The following is a 24,709-nucleotide window of genomic DNA, read 5'->3' on the forward strand; positions in this document are numbered from 1 at the left end:
GCCTTGGGCGTCCCTCCGGGATGGCGCCTGTCTTCCTAACCCCGGCGAGGCGCGGAAGAGACGCGATCCTCACGGCCGCCTGCGCGACGCCCACGTGGAGCCCTTTAGGCCCTTGAGGATACCCTTTCGCTTCAGACGCGATTCTTTATTGTCAATCGCTGGTCGCGATGGGATTTGTATGGCCGCCTTCCTGGCGGAACCAAATCGGCACGACAACGGGAGGGCGAGACTTGGGTGGCCAGCAAAGCGCGGGGTCTGCTCGTTTTTAATAAAGGGTAGATGGCAGAGATCATAAGGGGTTCGGGAATATGAACCGCCAGGCCAATTTAAAAACCAGCAGCATTGCACGAAGTCCCAATGGCCGAGTCGAGGCTGCCTCCGACTCGAGGGCGCCTTTCCTCCACCAAGGCGCCCCAGGCGGCTGACAAAGGCGGGCTCCCTGCCCCGCCCCCCGCGGCCATTTTGATTCCTCTCGCGGCAGGTTTGAGCGCGGGTGGGCGAAGTGCCTGATGGGAGCCGTGACATTCCCTCCCTGGAGGTCGGAGGCGAGGGAGGAAAGGGAAGCTGAGCAGACGCCAACCAGGACTCTCCTTCCCGGCAGCCACCGCGCACCACCATGCCGGTGGCCCAGCGGCTACTTCCGGCGCGACTGCTCCTGGGAGTCGTAGTTTCTCCCTCCCTGCTCCCGTGCTGAAGGAGGAAGAAGCGAGAGCCCCCGCACTGCCTCCTCCTTCCACGGCGGCCGCCATTGCCCGGAGCCGAGTCGGAGGTTGGAGCGAGTCGCCTCTGTAGAAGGAAGGAAGAAGGGAAAGAGGGGGCGGGGGGAGCCCAGAGCCCGCCTCCTCACCCGGCCTTCCTTCCGGCAGCGGGGGCGTTGCCATGGCGACCGCTGCGGCCTAGCGGGCTTCACGCTCAAGCGAGCGCGGCCTAGTGCGGCGGGCGCAGCCTCGGCCTCGCGTAGCAGGAGCAGCCGGTGGTAAGGAGGGGGAGGCCATGTCCTTAGTGGCCTACGCCAGCAGCGAGGAGGAGGAGCAGGAGGAGAGCGACGCGGCCGAGGAGGGAGGAGGAACAGACGGCGGCGACGACGAAGAAGCAACAGAGGAGCAGGAGAGGAGCCGGGAGCTTGGCCGGCGAGGCGGAGGCGACCGCGGACTCTTCTCCGCCCTCCCGCCGCCCAAGGCCGGCGCGGGCTTCGCTTCGCAGCAGCAGCAGCACAGGCCACTCACAGCCGGCCTTCCACTTCCCTTCGCTCCGCGGCCTATCTCGGCCTCGTCCCCGCCGCCGCTTCTGGCCCCCGCCGCCTCCGAGCGGGCCCCGGGCAAGAAGAGGAAGCAGCCCGTGCGGATCGCGGCGCCTCATCTGGGGGACGTGAGTGTCCTGGGGGCCCTTGGTAGAGGAAGAGCGCAGGATCGGGCCTGCTTCCTCGGCAGGGAGTGAGAGGAGCTCGAGAGTAGACCCATGGAAACGGGGGCATGGTGTCACTGACGTCCCCGTTAGGCCCTGTCCGTTCTCGTCAGTGGGTCTCCTCCCGAGTAGGACTGGTGTGCAATGCAGCCCAGAGGGTCTCATGGTAGCACCTTGAAAAAAATATGCTTGGAGTTGACCCGACTCTACTGGCATCTTCCCATCTTGCCTCTTCTTCCTGCAGGAAACATATACAATTTAAGAACTCGCTATTAAATCAGAAAGCAATTTTTAATACTTTAGCATTAGAATGATAGAGTTTTAGAGTTGGAAGGGACACCATGACTCATCTAGTCCAACCCCCTGCAATGCAGGAATCTCAGCTGGAGCATCCATGCCAGATGGCCACCCAGCCTCTGTTTAAAAACCTCCAAGGAAGGAGAGTCTGCCACCACTTGTGGGAGTCTATTCCACTGCCAAAGAGCTCTTACTCTCAGAAAGTTCTTCCTGATGTTTAGTCAGAATCTCCTTTCTTGTAACTTGAATCTATTGGTTTGAGTCCTCCCCTCCAGAGCAAGAGAAAACAAGCATGCTCCCTCCATGTGACAGCTCTTGTTGAAGATGGCTCTCCTATCTCCTCTCTGTCTCCTCTTTTCAAGGCTAAGCATACCCAGCTCTTTCAACTGTTCCTCATAAGGCTTAGTTTCCAGACCCTTGATCCTCTTGGTTGCCCTCCTCTGCACACCTTCCAGCCTGTCAACATTCTTCTTAAATTGTGGTGCCCAGAACTGAACACAGTAGAGTGTGGTCTAAGGCAGAATAAAGCGAGACTATTCCTTTCCTTGACCTGGACATTAGACTTCTGTTGATGTAGCCTAGAATAGTGTTACCTTTTTTTTTTGCTGCTGCATCACACTGTTGGGCCATGTGATCTACCAAGACCCCATGATCCTTCTTACAGGTACTACTGGCAAGCCAAGTACCCCATCCTATATTTGTGCAGCTGGTTCTTCCTGCCTAAGTGCAGAACCTTACCTTTGTCCTTATTGAAATACATTTTGTTAATTTGGACCCAAGTGGGGTCTTGTCCTACTCAGAGGAGACCCATTGTGACTGACAGTGGCTTGCAGTCTATTGCTAGAGTATCTGCTTTACATGCAGAAGGTCAGAGGCTCAATCCCCAGGGGTGGCTTCTCCAAGTAGGACTGGGAATGTTGTGTGCCAGTCAGTGTATATGAAGGGAGATGGACCAGCCGCCTGGCTTGGTAGATTGCAGCTTGTTAAAAAGCAGAGGGAGCAAACATGGGCAAGTGGTGAAGAGTTGATGAACTCAAGCCCCCACCCCCACCCGCACCTCTCTGAACCTGCAATGGGAGCTGCCCAGCCACTGATAGGTTTTGTGAGAACTTGGGAACCTTCTGCTTTTTTTGGAATCCAAGATGCTCAGCACTCTGCTTGGCTGGAGTGTAAAGGTTTGCCTTTTGTAGTCCGATTCCTTCCTTGACCTTTGGGTCGCACTTCTGAGCCAAAACAGGAGGGCGAAAAGAGCCAAAACAGGAGGGTGAAAAGGGAAGGCTGTGGTGATAAGGGCACTGGCCTCAGGGAGTGGGGCTGGTGGAGGAGCTCACTGGGCCTTCTTGCAAAGCTCCACACAAAGACAGCTGCTGTTTCTGCTTCCTAGGAGCTGCTGGGTCTGTCCTTATCACTTACTTGCAGCAGGAGGGAAGGGAGGAGGAGTTGCCAAATGTTTCTTCCTATCCACGCGAGGGAGGGGGGAACCTTTTATTGTTTTGTAAATAAAATTTATGTGCGCCCTTCTCATGCATAAGTCATCCAAGGCCCACAATCCAAACAATACTTGGGTTCTACTTAGTTAAGTTAGAGTAGACCAGTTGAAATTATTGGACCCTATTTAGTCACATCCATTAGCTTCAGTAGGCAACTCTGAGTAGGACTAATGTAACATAAGGAAAAGCTGTCCTGCAAATATACATAGGTTTTTGCAGTCCATATGCCTAGCAGTGTTAAGATTTGAGTGAATTAAGTTGAGAGAAGGATTGTTCACACAATTTCCTGTGTAAAAAGCTATTTTGAATCCAATACAGATCTGGACTGGGACAGAGCTAGACATATATATTAGTTGAAAATGTAGAGACCTTTTGCACTGTCTACCTCTGTCCCAGTCCGAATCTGTATTGGATTCAAAATATCTATCTATCTTTGCCCTGACAGAGAAATACCACTGGGTGCGACAGGGCCTTTCTGGTCTCTTCTCCTTGCACTCAGTTCTGCTCTCTCTTTCTCTCTCTCAGTCGGATTCCGAGGAAGATGAACCAGCAAAGAAGCATCCCTCTTTCCAGGTGAGGACTTGGGCTCGGGCAAGTAGTGCTCCTGTAAAGCGGGGGGGGGGGGGGGGGAGAGCGGAGCACCTTGCTTTCAGTGAAAAGTGTTTGCTCCTAGTCAGGCAGAGGCCCCTGGGGTTGAGTTGCTTCCCTGGATAAGTCACGTTAGTGAAATCTCACATGTGAAACAAAGTTCAGTCGATCAGTCACTGCAGGCTTCATGGACAGCCACAGTTCATGTCTTTCTATGAAGGCATAGCTAGTTCCTGCTTGGCTCCTTCCCTGAGGCAGGTGGCGGCAGCAAGCTGTGTGGCCTGACTTGGTGTTGCTTCGTGGTGCAGCTTCCTGGGTGAAGGAGGGGCTGCTGTGGCTCCCACAGTCCCCTTGCCAGCAGGCCCAGGTGGATGTAGTCCTTCTTGGCCCTGTCTCACTTTCCCCTATGTCTTCCCACCCTCCAGGCCCAGAGCGAGGGCTCCGGCTTGTCTGCTCTACTTCCTCAGCCCAAGAACCTGACGGTGAAAGAGACGAACCGGCTGCTGCTCCCTTATGCTTTCTCTAGGAAAGCCGCGGCTGCTGCCGAGAGCCCCCCGGAAGCCAAGCCTGCCAAAGGTCCACCCTCCTCCTCCAAGCCAAAGCCTCTCCTCAAGGCACCCTCGGCCGTGACAACAACCACAACTCCCTCCCCATCAGCCATCAAGGCGGCCGCCAAGAGCGCCGCCCTCCAGGTGACCAAGCAGATCACGCAGGAGGAGAACGACAGCGACGAGGAGGTGGCCCCTGAGAACTACTTCTCCCTGTCCGACTGGAGTGATGCGCCAGCCCTCAGTCCAGAGGCCTACACCTACCCTGGTCCCTTGGTACCGGACGATCTGCCCCCTGGGACAGAGCCGGACCCTGAGCCTGAGAGCCAGGACGCAGCTGCCAACGCCCCGCTGGAGTTCAAGACAGGGCCGGGGGCCGGCTCGGCTACCCACGGATGGGCTCCAAAGCCTGGTGAAGACTATGCGCTCTACCCTGGCTGCAACGATGCAGGCGGCCCCAGCCCCTACTACCAGGTGAGAGGGGCAGCGTAAGGAGGCTCCTTCTGCAGCTGGTGGGTTGAGCCTCAAGGATGGCATTGGCACAGTGGGAAGGGCAAGTGGCTTTCGGGAAGGAGGCTGGGATGGGCATGGGGAGCTGGGATGGGGGGTGGCTTGGGGACAGGTGACAGGCAAAGTGGCTGGTCCTACAGTAGATTCCTCTCCTGGTGCTGAGGAGATCCTTTCCCCCACCTGGCTTCCTCTACAGCAGGATTACTACAGCAGCAACTACTACTCGGACACAGACCCGGAGCTGGGCCCGCCCCAAGAGATGAGCAGCGAAGGCGATTCTTCTTCCTTCGTGGACGATGAAGCGGTGAGAAGCTGCTCTCAGGGCCCCCTTCACTGGTGGGGTGGGACAGGGCACCCTCTCCTCTGGCTGTGGTGTCCCTCCCAGCATTTGGGGGTGAGGGGGTCTCTGGAACTTGGCAGGGACTGCAGAACTTGGATTCCAAGGCTGCCGGGCAGGTAGGGACAAGCAGCCCCACCCAAGAGGTGTGGGTGAGGGTCTGACATCTCTGCTTGACTTCTAGCTTTCAGCAACTCTAAACAGGACCTTCTGCTTAGAAACTGGGGGCAGGATAGGACCCAACCCCCCCCCCCCCAGAAGTGGAAGGTTTTGTTCTCTGGTCTTATGAAAGGATGGCCTCACCCTCCCACTTCCCACCCCCATTTCTTTCCACTGAGTGAGCAGAGAGTGTCCCCCTCCCCCAGAAGTGAGGGTTAGAGGTTTGTTTGGGACTGCTCAAAGGAGGCAGCTCATCTGCATCCACTTGCTCTTCCACAGGAGGTCAAGGGGAGGGTTCTGGTTGGCTGTGGACACCGCAAAAGGGGCTTCTGGGTGTTTCAGCTGCAGCCCAGCCTCAATGGGCCTGGGATTAATCGCGTTTGGGATGCTCAGCAGACTGAATCCCTCTTTCCTCCTCCCGTCCCTTGCTCAGTTCAAGCGTCTGCAAGGCAAGAGGAACCGCGGGCGAGAAGAGATCAACTTTGTGGAGATCAAGGGGGATGACCAGCTGAGCGGCGCCCAGCAGTGGCTGACCAAGTCCTTGACAGAGGAGCAGAACATGAAGTCCTTCAGCAAGGTGAGGGGGGCCCTCTGTCTCCTCGCAGGGGGAGCCTTCCCTCTCCCCTCCTGCTCTGCTGGTAATCACAACTCCTGTCTCTGTTTCTTTTCAGAAAAAGGGGGAGCAGCCCACGGGGCAACAGCGGAGGAAGCACCAGATCACGTATCTGATTCACCAGGTGAGGCTGCTGAGGTCCCCCCTTCCTGCCCCCCAGTCACCCTACCGTAGTCTGGGCCTTGTGCCCTGGAAGCCACAGCAGTTGGCAAAGTGGGTCCTCTTCTGCCCTGCTGTCAAGATCCTGCCCAGGGCTCCTGCGGGGTTTGCTCTAGAGCAGGGGCCATGGGCCATCCATGGCCCACCAGACACTTTGCCAATTATTTTTATTGATTTTCCAAACTATTAAAAATTAGACTCTTTGGGACTGCAACATCCACCATCACCTCCAAGCTGACCGCTGGGGCTGATGGGAGATGCACTTCAGCATCCTCTGGGAGGAAAATCATGTGTCCTGCCAGATGCTCAGCATTGCTGCCCTTTTATGGCTGAAGTCCAGAAGCCCCAAATGAAGCCCTGTTTTAAAGAGTGGGTCAGGCCACTGGGGCAGTGCGGGTGTCTTGGTGTCTGCTCTTGGTGGTGTGGGTGGAACAGGCGCCCTGCCAAGCGAAGGGCCCTGCTTCTGAGCCTCCGTCTCCCTCTCTTTCTGGGGCAGGCAAAAGAGCGCGAGCTGGAGCTGAAGAACACGTGGGCCGAGAACAAGCTCAGTCGGCGTCAGACGCAGGCCAAGTATGGATTCTAGGGCCTGCCTGCCTCCTCTGAGCCCCTCTAGGCAAAAGCTGCCAGCCCCAGACCACGTTGCGTGAAAGGAAGAGAGGGGCCTGCGGAGGGAAGAAGGGCGTGAGGCTGTGCACCTTTGTGGCCACCGCTGCCTTTCCAGGCAGGGATCTTCAGCAGAGGGATGCAGAGGAGTGCTCTGGCCCCCCGAGAAGGCCCACTAGGCTGCCTGGCACCCCCAAGCCCCTTTTCTTTCCAGTAGCCAACGTGACACGGACGAGGCCCACGTCAGCTAGGGGGAGACCAGCGTTGCTCACTCCCTTGGAACTGCCCACCTTGCAGGGGGGGGGGCAGCCCAGGTAGTCCACCCAACCACGGGTGCAGGACTGTCCCGGAGTGCTCTTCTGTAGCTGCCCCCCACCCGGTTCTTCTGGTGTCTCTGTGTTTGTGCTCCAGACCATTTGCCTTCCCATTCCAGGCTGAGGAGAATTCTCATCTTCTGTGGGTTTGGGGCAGCCCCCTCCTTGTTTCTTGTTGGAAGCTTTCCTGGCGGCCTCCTTGATGACAATGTTTGGGTTTCAGCACAAGACAGGGCTGGAAGGTGCGTGGCCTGTGATCTCTCCCCCAAAGCCATAAGGACACATCACTGTTAACAGCACGTGGGCTAAGTGCTAGCAGGATCCATGCACTTCCAGGAGGCTGGCTGCTTTGCAGGGTCCCCCAGCCCAGGGTGAGGGCGGCAAGCGGAGCCTGCCCCAAGGCCTGCGGCATCACCCACCCTCTGGGCTTCCACCCCTCAATGAACCTGGGCTTCCCACTCTCTTGGCTTCTGGGGCCTCTGCCCAGACCCCATTGTGACTGTGGGGTGGGACCCCTCTTGCCACCCCTCCCCTCCCTAGATTCCAGGTGGGAGGAGCCAGGCGGGGAATTCTGCTGGGGCACACACACTTGCTCTCTTTCCTTGCCGCTCCATCTCAGATTCTTCTGCTGCTGGGCCTCATCAAGCAGCCCTCAAAATCCCCGGCCTTCTGGTCTCACATCCTCCATCGTGGGATTGTTGTGTTCTCTTCCTTGTTGTTGTTGTCTTTCAAATTGGAGCCCGTTTTCCATTTTGGGAGGGTGTGTCCCCTTCACTGTGGCAGAATTTCTGGGTGAATGATGATGTCTCTGTATTTAGGGTATTTTTTTTTCTAAACAGAAACAAAAAAAAAGCAATTTCTAGTTTATTTCCCTTAACATTTTAGTACTTAGAAAAGCCTCTCTTTTTTCAGTATTCCAAAATAAAGCTCTCATTCAGTAATTTATTCGTTATCTTATGAAACTGTCTGGAAAGAGATTTTATAAAAGAATAAAGCTTTTAAATGAAATTCCCCTCCTTCCCCTCTCTCAGAACATTTTAGTATGGTTTGTTTGGGCTCCCCTCAGTCTCCACCCTCATACTCCCTTTGGACTCCTTTTCCTCCCTTTCAAACCAAGGGACCTCGGGCAGCTTCTGTGTTCCTGAGGATGCTTCATGCCTCTGAAGGGCTTGCAGGGTAACAGCTGGGCCCCAATGTGGGGTGGAGAAGCACCACCACACCACTTTGAGCAGTCATGGATTTCCCCCAGGAATCTTGGGAACTGTAGTTTGGCCAGGGCGCTCATAGCGGTTGGGAGATCCTCTGAGCTACAGTTTGCATTTCCCTCTCCCCAATGAATTTTGTAAGTTTTATCTCTGTGAGCAGAATAGGGTGCGGGAGGTTTCTCCTAACAGCTCACGGCACCCTTAATAATCAACGCCAGGAGGCTGTGGTTGAATCTCTCCTTCTGGCCCAGGGGCAGAAAAGGGGCAAGGGCATGCAGTGCCTCCTCTTCCCCATTGCTCTCACCCATCCAGCCCTGAGAAGCCGTGTTCCTTCTCCTGTCACCAGCCACGTCTTGGGGGAGCGTCTGCCTTCCTTCCTGTCCGTTCTGATAAGGAGTCCCAGCCAAGCAGAAGTGGGCAGCAGGCGCTAGGCCAGTTCAGCCGGATTAAAAATAACTCCTCTCCTGCCCCAGGTCAGGAAGCACTAGGAGGTGTGCAAGAGCAGCAGGTTGGGGGCTGGAGGAGGCAGCCAGAGAAGGCACAGTGGGCCAGCTATCCCACTGGGCAATGGGGCTCTCTGGGCTGGCTCAGACACCATTTCTGAACTCCTGTCACTGCTGTTCAGCTCAGGTCCTGCTTCTGGGCTTCCCCTTAAGGTCCTTGTGGTTGACCATGAGAACAGGATGCAGGCCTTTGGCTGGGTCCAGCTGCAGCCAGACTCCTCTTATGTTTTCTGCCTGTGTAACAGCAGCTTCACCTTGCCTGACCTTAGCCTGGATTTTTCAAAGCTGCAGCTACAGGAACACAAAGACAGAAGGTAATGGCTCTCCAGCATTATCCAAAATGCTCCCCGAGAATTGAGGATGGGATTTCTGCAGAAATCAGAGCAGCCCCAGCTCAAGGAAACGTTTCTAGCACTAACTCCCCACCCCACCCCCTTGGTATTCTGCAGTATACTACTAATCTTGAACTGCCAGGGCTGGTTACTCTGCAGACAGCACTTTCCCAAGTTTGCTACAGCTACCAGGCTCTCCAAAGGATACCTACCGCCTTGCAGCTGGTCAAGGGAAGCAGAGAAAAGCAGAGTGGGGAGGGTTCAGAACGTTTTAACTTTGCTTTCAGTCTGGGTGACAGTTCTTTAAGCTTGGGCCACCCGTGTCTACCCCCTTGAAGGAATGGTCTGTGCCCAGGCTGTTGGAAGTAACTTGCATGCATGTCCAGGTGGGTCCTTAGGGGACAGGAAGTCAGCAAGAAACCACCCAACTGCTGGTTGACTGCCTTGCTCCAGGGGGCTGTATGAGAGCTGCAGTTGGGAGCGTGCAGGGGAAAGGCCTGGCTCCGCAGCGAGAAGAATGGAAGGTGCTCCTCACTGCGCAGCGGCTGGGAGGCCTGGTCCCTGGTCAGGAAGGGGGCTGCGGCCGGGCCTCTTTGGAGGGGCTGTCATTGCAAGCGGAAAAGGAGCCCCTCCAGGGCCCTCCGCCGGCTGAGCTGCTCGCGGGCGACCTGCGGGGAGGGAGCCGGAGGTGTCTCGGAAATGCCCCTCGGAAGGGACTCTCCAGCCGGAGCGCGCCCTGCAGCAGCCCCCGAGGCGCCCACGGGAAGGAAAGGGTCCTGGGCCGGCGGGGCGGCTCCTCCTCCTCTTCGGAGCGAGCCAGGACCAGACCGGCGGAGCTGCGGCCGGAGCAGGAGGGCTGGATTGCTCTCTCTCGGGCCAGCGCTGCTTGACCGGAGGTAAGCGGGGCGGCGGCGGAGGGAAGCGCCCTGACTGCCCCCCCCCTTCGGGGCTCGCTGGCCTCCCTCGCAGGGCTGGGAAGGAGGGCGGAAAGCGCCACTCTCCAGGTGGGCGCGGCGGGCGGTTGTGCTTTGGTCCCGCCGAGAGAGGGGATGGTTGCCTTTCTTAGGAACTCGCCCCGTGCCGTTGCTCTGCGAAGGGCAGGGTTCGGGGTCTGGGGCTACGGAGCCCGAGAGCAGGGGATCGACTCTGCCTCCTTCCCCCACCTGCAGTGGAGCTGAGCCGCATCCAATGCCAGGCAAGTCTCCTCCGTCCCTGAAGCAGGGGACCCCCGCGGAGTCCCTCTGTGCCTCCCCTGGGACGACGATCCCACTAGGCAGCTCCTTCCTCGGGAGGAAGACTCTTTCTGCCGCCCTGCCAGGCGGGCTTTTCTCCCATGAAAGCGGCGGCAGAGGATCGCAACTCGGCTGCTCTAGCGCGCTATCCCAAGCCGCAGTCGCCGCCGGCTCCATGGGGCGGGGAGACTCTTCCAGGGTCCCCAGGACCTTTTCCCAGCACGGACCAACGCCGCCTGGCTGGTTCCTTGGGCTTGCTTGCCTGGGATTATCCGCCCTCCTTCCCCTGAGCCTGCGTGTTGGGAGGCGGGCTTCCCTCCCTCCAGGAATTTGCCGCTTGCGACATATTTCCACCGCCCTCGCCCCGATTTTTCGTCCTGCCTCAAATAAGGTGTTTGTGCTGCTGCGTTTGGGGCATCCGAGGCCAGCTGGAAAGACAAATGCGCCCCCGGAGCAGCAGCGCCGCTGTCCAGCTCCAGGCGGAGAAGGAATGTGTCCGCCGGGATGGATGCCTTGGCCCGCCCTGCTCCTCCCCGTCTCCAGCGCGAGGATCCTCGGGCTGTTCGAGATGGGAAAGAGGCGCCTCTAACTGCTCGCTGCTGATGCTCCAGGGACCCGGCCTGGCTCGTGGGATTATTGGCCTGGCTGGCTGGTCGCTGGTTGCGCAGAGACAGCCCGCTGAAACGCACCAGCGAGACTCTTTCGCTTTCCTCTCGTGGCCCATTTACGCGGGTCAGCTTCTGAACGCGCAGGCTTCTTTCTGGGTCGGGGCACCTTTCTCTTCTCCTGCCATGCTCGCCTCTTGCTCCTGCCGCCACCTCCTGCTTCTGCCTCTCGCTTTAGTTCCCTGGGCAATGGCGGCCCCCTTGCCCGGCATTTCCCCCTTTACATCACCCCGGAGATGGACGAGCCTTTGGCCTCTCTCCTGACAAAGGGATGGGCCGCCGGAGTTCGGTGGCAGAGCAGCTGCTCTGTGTGCAGAACGTCCCGGATTCCGTCCCCGCTGGCAGCATCTCCCAGCAGGGCTGAGAAAGGTCCCCGTATTTGAAACCCCGAAGAGCCACAGTCAGTGCTCTGACTCGGCAGATAAGGCAGCGTCCGACCTTCCAGAGAAACCTGCAAGCACGATCTGAACCCAGTCGCCCCCTCTTGCTGTTGTGACCCCTAGGACGGGCATTTAGAGCCATGTTGTTTTGGATTCTGATACAGATAGATAGATAGATAGAGTAGATGATAGATAGATAGATAGATAGATTGATATGCATGCAGAGGCCCCGATCTACACCTCATAGGCGGGGTTGTGTTTTCTTACGCAACGCGCTGCTATCGCATTAGCAGCTACTTGAGAGTGGCCCGTCCGCACCACATCCCGCTTTGCTCGTTTTTCTGCGGCTGTCCCCTGGAAAGGCAACTCTTGCACCATCGCGCAGCAAACGCCGAGTCAAAAACCTGCTGGATTTCTGCAGGAAGTGGCGGCCCTGTTGCTGCTGCCCCGCTTTCCCCCGGGGTGGATCGGGTGCGTGGAAAGCAGCTCCTGGCGCCTCCGGGGAGCGATTTGGCTCCGGCCAGCGGCGGGGCGCCGCGTCCGCTCTCTTCTCCGCCCCTTCCCGCCAGGTGTGCCGAGGGCTCCTTCCGCAGGAGGGCGAGGCTCCTCGGCTGGGAGGGGACTGGGCTGCCGCCGCTGCTGGAGCACGAAGAGGAGGAAGTGGAAGCGCCCGGAGATCGCGATGGTCGCCTGCAGGTGCCTCCCGGAGCTCAGAGGCGCCGGCGGCAGCAGCAAGAGGGGCCGCGCGGGTGGGAGCCCGTGAGAGCGAGCGCGTGAGTGCGGGGAGCTGAGCGCTGGGTCCCGGAAAAGGGGGCTCCGTCTCTCGCAGCCTCTGATCGCCCCGAGGGGTGCTGCGGGGGGGGGGAATCTGGCATGTCTGCAGAGAGCTACACCCCCAAATGAGGAAGTCGGTCCTCTCTCCGGTCGACTAGGCCCGCGGAGCAGAATCGAGACCGTCCCTCGGCGGGGAGGCAGAGATCTGCGCGGAGGGAGCGGGGTTACGGGGCGGGGGCTGGCCTGGGAGAGGCCCCTCCCGCGCGCGCACGTGTTGAAGGGCCGTGAGAAAGTCTGGGACATGGAAGGCAGTGGGGGCTGGAAGAAGATATGAAATTCCTCGGTGTTGGTGCGGATGGGGAAGGGCCTCGGACTCGGTCCTGGCACTCCCCCGCCGTGGGACTGCTCACACTGCCCACTCCGCGACGTTTCTCTGTCTCCGATTTGCTTCCCAAGTGCAGCAGAAGCACCGCCTGACTGCTCGATAGGTGGGTCTGGCTCGCCCGCAACTGATGCAGGCGGAGAGCGGCCCATCCCTCTGCAGGAGCTGACCGGTTCCTTTCCTTTTGCAGCTGATGGCCAAGGATGGAGGGGGCGAGGTCCTTGCCAGTGGTGAGGTGGGGGGCCTAGCCAGAAGCCCCAAGGTGAGTGGGTGTGGGGCATCCAGGGCTGGGCCTGGGCTGCTGCTGCCCCCTCCCCGCCCCAGCTTTGGGTCCCAGCATGCTCAGTTGAGAATTGGGTGACACAGTTAAGAGTAAGAGTTCCTTTAGCCACCAGAGACGTCTGTCTGTTGTTCCAGGAAGTATAAAACATTTCACATCAGGTGCTCAGGGTGCTTATTTTCTTTTCAAATCAGGCCAAGTGTGTTTATTTGTTTGTAAAGCATAGGGGGTGGGGAGAAAATTGTTTGTGTCAGAGCAGAATCAATGTATATTGTTGCCTGTCGCCCCAATATCTGAGCTGTGTGAGATGCCAGCGGTTTCAGACACACTCAGGGTTCATTCCTGACATGATGTATATTTTGCTCTAAGAAGCTTTGTTTGGTCAGAATTGAGTTTACACTTCCAGAGTTAAGACTAAATAATTACTTCTGGTAAATGAGCCACCATAGTCACTAGAGGGCAGTGAAATATTGTGCCTCTGGCTTTTTAGACTTGTCTACCCATGCACTATCTGAAACCAAAGGGGCACATTGGTTGCAGGATGCTATTTTTTCCTGCTCTCTTACCCAACTACCAAGAACCTTGATTAAATTCTAACACTTACTGGGTCCAGGGATTTAGGGGAGTCTGGCACCCACAAACACATATGGTAACAATATTAATACCTAAAGAGGTTGGGGAACTTGAAGAAGACCATAAAGCCCCGGGTCCAAAATAGCCTAGTTGCACTACAGTTGGTAGAGTTTAATTACGACTGTGGGGTGGGTGGCAGGACGGGGCTGAGACCAGGGACACAGCCACCTGCTCCCGCTCTGTCCTTGAGTGGGGGCTGGTTCTGTTCCACAAGGTCCAGTTTCCCCCCAGCCTGGATGTCCTGAGAGCTCCCCCTCAGCCCTCACCTGCCTTGCCTTCTGCCCAGCATTGCTGCTGCCAGCTACAGTGAACCTTGCCAAGTTCTTCTCCCCACCTTGCACTCAGGGAAATGGGTGCTTTGCACACCAACGGCAGGCAGAATGCAGGGAGCGGATTTGTCAGCTTCTGTGGTGAAGCCACATGGCTCCAGAGCAGGCGGGGTCCTGCTGGGGGCGGCAGGTGGGGAGGGGTGGCATCCTTTGACCTTGCCCTCCATCCCTGTTCTCTGCAGGAGGCCCTGTGCAGCCTGGATGATGATGATGATGAGGTCTTTGAGAGCCCTGACAGCCAAGGCCCATGGCCAGGCTGGGCCACATCAGCCACTTTCCGCCACTGCAGCGTGGATGAGCTTTATGAGCTGCTGGAGAAGCTGGGCAGGTGAGGAAGCCGGTGGGAAAAGCAGGGCTGGGAGGGTCTGGGGACAACAGAACGGGTCTTCTGGGCCCAGCCCCCAGCGGCATCTCAGGGAAGCTGGGAGAGGTTTCTGACAGCTGCTGCCAGTCAGTGTAGACAGTGCAGAGCTTCATGGCCCCTGCTGCTCTGACCTGACCAAAGGTCTCTTGCTGTGTTCTTATTGTTGCTGCCCTTCTTCTCCTTCTCTCCCCACTCAGCGGGCACTTTGGGGTGGTCAGGCGCTGCCAGGAGCGCTGCACAGGCTCTTTCTATGCCGCCAAGTCCGTGAAGCTGCGGAAGCAAAAGGGGAGCCGCCTGGGCCTGGACCGCGAGCAAGTGGAGCGAGAGGTCTCCATTCTCCAGCAGCTCCAGCACCCCAATATCATGCGCCTCCATGACGTCTTTGCCGGGAAGGGCGAGGTGGTCCTGATCCTGGAGCTGTGAGTGTCGGAGGGAAGGGGGCGCTGAATGGGGGCTCCAACTGTGGGACTTGATTTTGGGGTCCACACTCTGGCTTAGTATGCTGCAGCAGAAGCAGCAAGTTGCGTTGTGGTGCTTGAAAAGATTCCTAGCTTTAACAAGGAAACCTCCATGCAAATGACCGCAAAGTGACCTCCTTTAACAATAAACTCCTTTAACAATAAACCTGTTTGGAAGCCTCCAGGCTGTCAGCATTTTGCAGGAGGGGTTCAGTTGTACAGACCACACTTCTGGTTTGCACAATTAAGGGTGGAGTCAGTCAAAGGGCTCCGTCACCTTTGCACAGCACATCAACTTTTAAAAACAAATGGTCTGTTCATGGTTTGGAAGGTGATGGAGAAATGCATAGAAAAGCATGAGATGAGCGAATGACTAAAGGGAAGGCATAGACACACCCTGTACAAGGGGAAGGAGTAGAAATCTAACTGTTTTTGAGACCTCTGTCTCCCAGTTGCTCATAAAACAGGGGGTGCCACTACTATCAGAGTGGGGGAAACTCCAGGTCTCATGACACCTTTGAGAAGGCTGCAAAAAAAAAAAAACAATAATATTTTGTAGCGCCTCATGTTTTTCTCCCCCTCATAATTCCCAAAGTGAGGCAGTTTAGGGAAGAGGCGGCATGCCCCGGGACACACACCAGGCCAGCTGCCCCAAATCCTCCCTCCCTCTCCCTCCAGCATCCACGGTGGGGAGCTGTTTGACTTCATCGCAGAGAAGGAGCTTCTTACGGAGACGGAAGCCATCCAGTTCCTGCAGCAGATCCTGCTTGGCCTGACCTACATGCATTCCCGGCGCATTGCTCACTTTGACCTCAAGGTACGCCAGCCCTGTGAGGAGCTTCCTGCATCCCTCTGGAGGCTTTTGAGCAACACAGGAGTCTTCTCTGAGGGCGTGTTGGTCCTATCTCCTTCCTTGATCTCTTCTGCAGCCAGAGAACATCATGCTCTTCCAGAAGGATGCCCCCAACCCCCTGATCAAGATCATCGATTTTGGCCTGGCCCAGAAGCTTGAGGAAGGCGTGACCTTCAAAAGTTTGTGTGGGACTCCCCAGTACATTGGTAAGAGGGCAGAGCAAGCTGGGGACCTCTCCTGTCCCAGAGCCCCCGGCGGAGGAATTCCCCGTGCTCTCAGACTAGCAGCTCCACCCCTGCTCTGGGCCTGGGTGGACTTTGCCACAGCAGAGGTCTTCAAAGTGGAGAGAGAAAATGTTGCTGTTGGTTGTCAGACTTCTTAGTTGCTTCTCACACAAAAAAAATCTCCAAGCGACTTAACAACATCTTTCAAAGCTTAAGCATACCTGATAAAAGAAACACATTCTCACAGAAACATCCGCAATTAATGAAATTAATGAAAACAAACGTTTTGGCAGCGAAGCGAGAGCGTCCCAAAGGGCATCCCGTTTCTTGCCTGCTGCTTGCTCTTGTTTTCGGGGGAACCTTCTCCCAGACACGTCCCCATAAAGGCAGTGCAGCCCATGAGCTCCAGAGGGTAAGGGCAGGGCTGCTCATCGTGGGGCCCTCTAGAGGCAGTTGAGCTCCAGCTCCCATCAGCCCCAGCCAGTCAGTGGCCAGGGAGCAGGACGCGCGAGGGGGGGTAGACGTCTAGAGCAGGGAAGCCAACCCCAGTTGGGGGTGGGGCTCTCCCAGCAGCCAAGAGTTAAGGATGGTGATGGTGGTGGGATCTCCAGCAGCAGCTGGAGGGCACCAGAGTTTGGGTTAGGAGGGGCTCCGTTTTAAAGCTGATGATAATAAATCCAGGAGGAGGTTAGGCAGCACCAAGGCTGTGGTGGCTCTCTGGGGCCTGGAGGCCAGGGAAGTGTCCTGTCTCCCTGGTTTAATGGGGACCCCTTTTTGGTTTCTCAATGCTGACACCGTTTTGCCCATTTCTTCTTCCTCAGCTCCTGAGGTGATCAACTATGAGCCTCTGAGCACAGCAACGGACATGTGGTAAGAAGTGGTAGCAAGTGTGTGTGTGTGAGAGAGAGAGAGAGAGAGAGACTGTGGCAACATCCTGCATGCCCTTGGATGGCTGGGGCAGGTGGGGGAAGAGCGAGCGACTACGGGAGTGAGCAGGGCCCTCCAGGAAGTGCTCACGTGCCAGACTCTCTCTGTGTCTCCAGTCCTCCAAAGCATCACAGGGAAAATTGTGTACAAGCTAAGCTCAAGTTGGCTTTGTGTTTTACCTGTCAAATATGAAGACACCCACCCCCACCCGCCCCTGGGCTGAGGCGTCCCTCCAGTCCTCCCTGAGTCTTCCCTCGGTCTACTTGGGATGGCCCACCCAACAGCCCTCCAGCCCTCTGTGTTGGATTTTGCATGCCTACCCAGTCATCAGTTGTCCTGTCAAGGAATGTGCTTGGTGGGGGCTCCCTTCAGCTTCTCTCTCTCTCCCCTTTTCTGCCAGGAGCATCGGAGTGATTACCTACATCTTGTAAGTACCCTGAGACTCCCTGTATTTGCGGTTGAGGGCGGGAGTTGTCAGTGCTGGTGATGGCAGTGCAGGGCCTCAGAATTACTTATGCCTAGGATGGATTTTCATTAAAAAATTTAATTCGTCCTCAGAGGAAAAGAACAATTAGAAAATACTTTTTAAAATGGTGCTAAAGGAAATGACTCCCTGTCGTCTCAGGCCTTTAGATGACCTGAATGGCTTGATTCCAAAATCTGGTCTCAAGGTCTCCTACTGGCCATGGTTTTATATTGGATGCCCCCCCCTTTTGTGTTGTATAATATGTTTTCATTGCACCTTTACTGGAAACTCTCCTGCGATCACAACATAATGAAGGGCAGTCTATAAATAAATAAAGGAAGCTGGCTCTTCCCAAATGCCCCTCCGTTCTGGAGGTTGCCAGCCCTGTTGGAGCCATGGAGGAAATGGCATCTGGAGTGCAGAAGACCCCCCCCCCCACTTTATTGGTCCACATTAGCTACTCTCCATGGCATGTGGGCTGTTGATTTTTTTAGGAGGGCATTTGTTGATTTTGGGGTGGGCTCATAAGGCTCCTTCAGTAAGTGCGAGCTCCCTTGGAAGAATTCAGGTTCTTAAATAATTTTTAAATGATTGCGCCCACGCCCACCCATGCTTGTCTGCTGTGAATAATGCCTGCTTGATCCCCGCTATGAGGCTTCCTTTTTATCCTACCTTCTCTGCCCTTTGCAGACTGAGCGGCATGTCCCCCTTCCAGGGAGAGACGGACGCAGAGACCCTGACCAGTGTTGTCTCTTGCACCTACGAGTTTGAGGACAAGTACTTCAGCCAAACATCTGAGTTGGCCAAGGACTTCATCCGGCAGCTGTTGGTGAAGGAACCTGGGTAATGGCCCACCAGGGGTGAATCTCTCCATGTTGGTTCTCTCAGGCTCTCAGTTTTCCTGTCTTAAATTCAGTTCTCCACATTTCAACAGCAATCTGCATTGAAAAAAAGTTCTCCCATCAGCATTTTGGGATAAATTTCTCCAAATGGACACATTTTTGCAATGCTTCCATAATGCATTTTTGTGTGTTTTACTTTTACTAATATGTGTGCTTTTAATGAACACATGACTTAGCTGGAAGCTGCATTCAGTGGAGTGCAGATTTTGAAGGATGTCTACCTTTTGCTCCTCAAATTGTTTTGGAAAGTGCAAACAAGAGAGGGTTGCCTTTGAGTGCAAACTAGGCTGAGATTCTCCCCCTCCTTCTCTCCCTCCTAGTGGGACCTTGGCTCAGTTCCCAGAGGGATTCTCCTGCAGGCCTCCCTCTCTCCCCTCCGCGGGGAAATGACAGAACGTCAGATATATGTTTATTTTTCCTGTGTGTTTCAGAGACCGAATGTCGGCAGAGGAATGCCTCATCCACCCCTGGATCAAGGTCAGAGCATGGGAGGGGAGGCTGGCTTCAGAGGTGCAGCTGGTGAGGCTGCCTTAGACTGAGCCAGACCTTTGGGATCTGTCCAGCTCAGGATTAGCCCTTGAGCTCTTGGTTGAGTTTTTCTGGAACCCTCCTTGGTTTCTTCTCTGCCCCCATCCTGGCTTGAACTGATTGGGGGGGGGGGAGGCAGAAGGATTTTGGTGATGAGCAGAGTTGCAAATGCCTGTTTTTTCCAGCCCCTGACGCGGAAGCAGGTTGCGAACCGGAGCCGCTCCTCCATCAACATGAAGAACTTCCGCAAGTTCAATGCTCGCCGGAAGTGGAAGGTAAATTGAGCAGCTCCCCCCACCTGCACCCTCAAAGCCAGTCATCAAAAAGAAGCCGGAGGGTGTGGGACTTCTGTCCCTTGGCAGTGGGGGTGCCCTACTCTGACCCGAACCACTATTATTATTATTATTAGTAGTAGTAGTAGTTTCATTTATGAATTGCTTCCTGTGAGGCACTTGAAGTGATTTGCAGTGAAACAAAAGCCTATCTAAAAACAGTTGCGCACATATAAAAACAATTCAAAAATCAAAACAGCAATTGCATACAGTTGTACCTTGTGACTCAAACATTTTGGCTCCCAAACGCCACAAATCTGGAAGTGAGTATTCTGGTTGGCGAACGTTCTTTGGAACCCAAACATCCGACGGGGCTGACGTGCCTTGGTTTTTGAACGTTTTCGGAAGTCAAATGGACTTCCGGAATGGATTCCGTTTGAGAACCGAAGTATCGGGCGTAGGAAGATAGGAGCGGTAGGGGTGGGTCACCCCGAGCACCGGGCTCCAACGGGTGCCATTGTGGGTGCCCACCCCACCCCCCGAACACGAGACATGGCCCTCCAGGAGGCGCCCCCCACCCCTGGAACATGTGCCACGCCCCTCCGGGAGACGCGCCATGCCCCTGGGAGGTGCATGAAGCTCCGCCACGGCGAAGTATGACTGTATTTAAGCCGAGTTTCAAATCCAGGACAAATCCCAACAGTTTACAATCTCCCCTTCAAAGGCTTTTTGAAAGAGACAAGTCTGTGGCCTGTGAGGGAGGTGCACAATGTATTCCTGTGAGAGGCTCTGTGCCTGAGTCGTGGGCGTGCCTCATCTTTGCATTTCCTTTCCAGCTCTCCTACAACATGGTGTCGGCCTGCAACCGCCTCTGCCGGATGGGCCTCTTGTGCCAGCAGAAGAGGGAGGAGGAGAACTTGGTGAGTGCCCTTTCCTGGGCGATGGCCTCCTTGCCCTGCTTCTCAAATCCTGACAAAGAGGAGGGGGCCAGTTCTGGGGACCCTTCCCTGCCTGTGACCCCCACCTCTCCCCTCCCAAGCCACCCTTGCCTGGCTTTCATCCCCTCCCTCTGCCCCCCAAACAGCGCGGCTGCGAGAGCGACCAGGAGGGGGAGGCCAGCAGCCCCGCCACCCTCTTCCGCAGGCGAAGGAGCAGCTGCTCGTGAATCAGGGACACCGGGAGGGAGGAGGCACCCTGCTCTTCCAATCCCATCTGTTCACCAACCCAGGAGGGTGCGGCACACCATCTCGGCCATGCTCCAGCTTTCAACAACCAGCCCATGGTTGCTGCAATGTTGACAGGGAAGGGGCCTGCTGGGAGGGAGCCCAGCATCAAATGCCTGCGTTGCCCCACACTCCTGATGTGCCAAGAGGGAGGGCTCCCCTTGTGGGCGGGTGACAGCTCTCTCTCTGCCTGGGGCTTGGCGTTTTGATCAGATGGCTTCCAGCAGAGGCAAGCATTTGGGCCTTCTTAAAAAAAATGCTTTGTATGTATGTTTGATTGGGGGGAGAGGGAGATTTACTTCCCAACTATTTCTGACCTACTTGGGGAACAGAACTCCACCCCGCCATGCCAGCATCCCCCCCCCCACTACCCATTCCTTCCTCCAGGAATTCGTTACCAAAAAAGGTCCCTGGTCACTTTTTAATAATGTGCATAGTGCTAATGACATCTATACAAGGAAAGAAATGAAACATCTGTGTCTTCCTACTTCGCTGCTTTATGTTTTTGCTGAATATGGTTCAAGTTAAAAGGCCAAGCAGATAAACGACTGCTTCACAAAGTGGTTTGTGAGTGAGTGATTCCCAAGGATTCAGATGTCACCTCTTTCTAGGATTTCATGAAGGGACTGTAAATAAGTTCTCTCCTCTATCTCTCTCAGCACCTATAATCTCCCACCCAAACAGTCTGCACTGTGGAAAAAGTTATATCGGCCCACCTTGCAGAGATGCTGCCACGATGGTTCAGTGGCCACCCTGTAGTGTAACTAGTTCAGCATAGAAAGCTGCCATTGGGGTTCATCTAGCTCAGTGTTGCCTGCATTGACTGGCAGCAGTGGCCTGCCAAGGTTTCAGATGAGAAGACTTTCCCACCGCCACCTGGAGATGCCGTCAGTGGAGACCTTCTGCATGCTACTGAGCCCAGGTGGTCCTTCCCAAGCCAAGCGACATGTTGCTGCCCCACCACCATGCTGCACAGGTGGGAGAGGCAGAGAGGGCCATGAGCCCAGCAGGGCAAAGTATCTGGCTCTGTCCTCTTCCCAGAGTAGAAGCAGAGGTCAACGCGAGATAAACCTCAAAGGGAGGTAAAAATCATTCCGGAGGCTGCAGTGGGCAGAGTTGGCCAGCAGGGGGCACCCCAATGCAAGGACTGAGACCATAGGGAGGGAGGTCAGGAGGTCCAGTGTTCAGAGTTCAGGGTGGCCTTTGTGGGGTGGGGTAAAAAGGGTCCTCTTGTGGTCAGCAGAGGGTGCTCCAGTATATAAGGACTTTGGTCTTCTAGATATTCACACACACACTCTTGTACTCATGGGTTTGCGTGGTGGAGAGAATTGTAAAAAGTATTACCTACATGGTGAATTGTTTCTGTTAATTATGCAGCTGTCACTGTTTGTAATGCCCTGTGTTTCATTTCCTCTGACCCCACTGTTTACAATTACGCCACCACTTTGATGCTGCTTTGTTTGATATATTTTGTATGTCTTAAATTTTCGTATGCCACTTGTGACTTTACTAGACAGCTGACGGTTTTGCATAAGGCCTCCATGGCCCACAAAAGTTTATTATGCCATAATAAATTTGTTAGTCTTTAAGGTGCCGCAAGATTCTTCTGTTCCTTTTGCTTTGGGGCAGAGGGCCTCCTCCTCTTCCTCTTTGGCAAGCGATTGCACCTCCTCTCCCGCCTGCTGCTCTGGAGCCTCTTCTTCTCAAGCTGCCTTTGCCACCATCCTGGTGTGTGACTCTGGCCCAAGGCTTGTGTTTTGAGCTGACCTGCCTGCTTGTATTTGTGGAAGGACCCTCTGGAGCAGGGCGGGGGAAGAGACCTGCTTGCAATATTGCACATGGTCAAGACGACTCTGTGCATGCGCCTACCAGGAGGCCTCTGGCGAGAGCAGACCTAACCGACCGACCTCCATCAGTTCTTGCACATCTTGTGCCCCAACTGAGCACGAAGGCCAGGGAGAGAGGGAGCATGCGCGTCGTGCAATATATAGATGCACATAGTTTTAAAGAGCACAAGTCATCACAGATGCAACACTGACTTCAAGGCAGGACTGACCTTTGGGGATGGAGGATTTTTGTGTGGCCTGTTTTTTTTTAAAAAAATATTTTTTTATTGTTTTTCTAACATACACATAACCGTACATTTATAAAATGCAAATTAATCCAAATAACATACATAAACCATTACTAAACAAATGTTCTCATACTCCCATTCCCCCTACCTTAATACCCAATTTTGGTTCTGCCGAACCCAACTTCCCTTTCACTTCACATTTAGTTTTACAATTTATCTCTTACATTTTGCGCTTTTCTTTTACCTTATTTTCAACAGTCACCTTCTTTATCCATTTTTTATACTTAACACTCTATTTCCTGTTGTAGGTATTATTTCAGACCTGTTAGTGTCTTTAGAGTCTTGCAATACTTTCCAGATATTCCACAAATGTGTGGCCTGTTTATTGTTTCAGCTTTGGCTGCTGTAGATTTTGGCAAAGGCTGTCTGGGGATTAAAGTGTTTGTACGATCTGTCAAGTTGTGCCTGATTGATTATTATCTGCTCTGTGGCTCATTACTTAGCCAATTGCTTGGATACTTCACAGGCAACCTGTTTTACCAGGGGTGAACTGTTTGAAATCGTTACCTAAAGTCCTTAATTGAGCAAGTTGAAAAGGCTGGCTTTTGTAAAGCCACAGTGAGACATGGAGCGACTAAACAGCCACCCAATTACTAGCATGGCAGTTGCAGCCAATAATAATAATAATAATAATAATAATAATAATAATAATAATAATATTTTTATACCCCGTCCTGCCTGGCTAGTGCCGGGCTCAGGGCGGCTAACACCAAACATAAATTACAATAAAATGTAATAGAAAAAACAAAAAACCCAGTTAGTTAAAATACAGCTTAAAACACAGCCTCATTTTAGTAAGGTGGCTCCAGTCACCTTACTAGGTCCAGTCGTGACCGACTCTGGGGTTGCGGTGCTCATCTCGCATTATTGGCCGAGGGAGCTGGTGTACAGCTTCCAGGTCATGTGGCCAGCATGACAAAGCCGCTTCTGGCAAACCAGAGCAGCACACGGAAACGCCATTTACCTTCCCGCTTTAGCGGTACCTATTTATCTACTTGCACTTTGAGGTGCTTTTGAACTGCTAGGTGGGCAGGAGCTGGGACCGAGCAACGGGAGCTCACCGCGTCGCGGGGATTCAAACCGCCGACCTTCCGATTGGCAAGCCCTATGCTCTGTGTGGTTTAACCCACAGTGCCACCTGCTTCCCCTCATTTTAGTAGCAGCCCATAAATCAAGACCATAAAGGGGCACTTCCGGTTCGCTGTGGAGGAATGGCGGCACGCTCCGTGTCGTTTATGTAAAAAGGACGACACGGTTTAGGCTTAGGGGGCAGCAAGGTTGGTTGGAGAAGAAGAGAGAGGTCCCTGTTCTTGGAACAAATCTTAGCTTCCCTGTTATAGCTCCATCTGTGAAATGGGTACTTTCTTCTGCTCTGTGCTCTAGATAAAAGAAGAAGGAAATATCCCCTCTGTAAATGTTCAATAAGGAACGTACGAAGCTGCCTTCTACTGAATTGGAGGAATGGTCCGTCTAGCTCACCCTTGTCTACACTTGCTGGCAGCAGTGGCTTTCAGGCAGGGAATTTTCCACTTGGAGATGGTGCCAGTGGGGACGGAGCCTGGGCTCTGCATGCCAAGCAACTGCTCTGCCCCTGAGCTTCCACCCTTCCTTCCCAAACAGGAAGAGCTCCTGCCAGTTAGTGCAGTTGATATTCTGCCCTGTGGACCAACGATCTGTCTCGGGATGAGGCAGCTTCTTGTGGTCCCAGCTGGAGTGGCCCACCTCCCAGTTTCCTGCCCTGATTTCCCCTCTGTTCCTCTTTCATTGGCTCTACTTTTGAACTCAGCTCTTCTCACCATCTCCTCTGCATCCCGTTCCTGCAAAGAGGGGCTTTCCCTGCCCCCACCCCCTCCTGATTGCCCCTCACTTTCTCTCCCTCCAGTGGCTGCTCCTCACTCCTTTCCTTATTTCCCAAACAAGAAAGGGAAGCCAGTTCCTCCGTCCAACCTCATCTTGCTCCAGTTGTCAGGCTAAATATTTTGAAGTAACAACCAAAAACAAACTGTTGGAACTGGCCCAGTTCTGGCTCTCCAGCCCTCGAGCAAGAGGCAGGCTGCTTCTCTCCCCGCACCCCCCAGCCACACACAACCACAACGGGCAAGCAGTGTTTGTGTGCAAAAAGTCCTGTGTTGCCTGTGCAAGAAAGAGAGACTGGCTCCACCCCTGAGCTGCCCTGGCTGGGGATGTTTCCACTCTCCCTCCTTTCTCGGTGCCCAGGTGCGGGAGTCCCAAGGGTGCCAGAGGCTTCTAGGCAGTAGGATGGAGAGCAGCCGCTGCCACCACCGGGAGAGACCAGCCAGAGCCCAGGGGCTGCTGCTCACCCCTCTGCACTGGACCTGACCCTCTGTGGTGAGAGGGGGGCTCTCTACCCCCCTCCATGAAAGAGAAACCCCGGCCTCTTGTGATTGAGAGTGGAGCCCAGCCAACGTTTCCACCTCCCCAGTGTTGCCCCCTCCTCTCCTCCTTTGCCCTCGAGAACTGGGTTGTTCATGGACCATGGAGTGGAAGGTGAAAGGAAGGAGCCCCACTTTCGCCTTCTGGCATGCCAAGGAAGCCCTGCTCATCCTTTGCCTCTTCTGGCTGGCTTCGCCTGAACCTGTTGCAGCAGAAAGTAAGTGCCT

At 54.9% G+C, this 24,709-nt stretch overlaps 3 protein-coding genes across 8 annotated transcripts in view; all 3 read left to right on the forward strand.

The window, feature by feature from the left end:
- The first annotated feature begins 47 nt into the window (after positions 1 to 47).
- PRCC (proline rich mitotic checkpoint control factor) lies at positions 48 to 7,967 on the forward strand. 2 transcript variants are annotated; one of them, XM_035137257.2, is made up of 7 exons: positions 48 to 1,368; positions 3,717 to 3,764; positions 4,205 to 4,801; positions 5,037 to 5,141; positions 5,767 to 5,910; positions 6,005 to 6,070; positions 6,602 to 7,967. In XM_035137257.2, exons 1-7 carry the CDS (start codon positions 994 to 996, stop codon positions 6,686 to 6,688), a joined length of 1,422 nt encoding a protein of 473 aa, XP_034993148.1. In that variant the 5' UTR covers positions 48 to 993; the 3' UTR covers positions 6,689 to 7,967. The 2 variants fall into 2 exon arrangements, with proteins under 2 accessions (XP_034993148.1, XP_034993147.1); XM_035137256.2 differs by having other exon boundaries at positions 52 to 1,368; positions 5,034 to 5,141.
- Positions 7,968 to 9,863: 1,896 nt separating this feature from the next.
- On the forward strand, positions 9,864 to 22,480 carry LOC118095919 (death-associated protein kinase 2). 3 transcript variants are annotated; one of them, XM_060269762.1, is made up of 14 exons: positions 9,864 to 9,958; positions 11,761 to 12,112; positions 12,686 to 12,757; positions 13,920 to 14,065; positions 14,299 to 14,520; positions 15,238 to 15,376; positions 15,489 to 15,618; positions 16,458 to 16,506; positions 16,964 to 16,990; positions 17,720 to 17,872; positions 18,363 to 18,408; positions 18,645 to 18,734; positions 19,568 to 19,651; positions 19,816 to 22,480. In XM_060269762.1, the coding sequence occupies exons 3-14, from the start codon at positions 12,689 to 12,691 to the stop codon at positions 19,894 to 19,896; spliced, it is 1,236 nt and encodes a 411-aa protein (XP_060125745.1). In that variant the 5' UTR covers positions 9,864 to 9,958; positions 11,761 to 12,112; positions 12,686 to 12,688; the 3' UTR covers positions 19,897 to 22,480. The 3 variants fall into 3 exon arrangements, with proteins under 3 accessions (XP_060125745.1, XP_060125746.1, XP_060125747.1); XM_060269763.1 differs by lacking the exon at positions 11,761 to 12,112 and having other exon boundaries at positions 9,877 to 9,958; XM_060269764.1 differs by lacking the exons at positions 9,864 to 9,958; positions 11,761 to 12,112 and adding an exon at positions 12,121 to 12,601.
- A 1,011-nt stretch (positions 22,481 to 23,491) lies between these two features.
- The window catches only part of INSRR (insulin receptor related receptor), a 36,902-nt gene continuing 35,684 nt past the window's right edge, over positions 23,492 to 24,709 (forward strand). For 2 of the 3 annotated variants that reach the window (XM_060269768.1, XM_060269767.1), the window contains exon 1: positions 23,492 to 24,699. In XM_060269768.1, the coding sequence (XP_060125751.1) occupies positions 24,585 to 24,699 (115 nt within the window). In that variant the 5' untranslated portion in view covers positions 23,492 to 24,584. The remainder of the gene's footprint in view (positions 24,700 to 24,709) is intronic. The other variant, XM_035137260.2, reaches the window with a different exon arrangement.

The sequence above is a fragment of the Zootoca vivipara genome, chromosome 17 (assembly GCF_963506605.1).
Source record: "Zootoca vivipara chromosome 17, rZooViv1.1, whole genome shotgun sequence".
Classification (NCBI taxonomy): domain Eukaryota; kingdom Metazoa; phylum Chordata; class Lepidosauria; order Squamata; family Lacertidae; genus Zootoca; species Zootoca vivipara.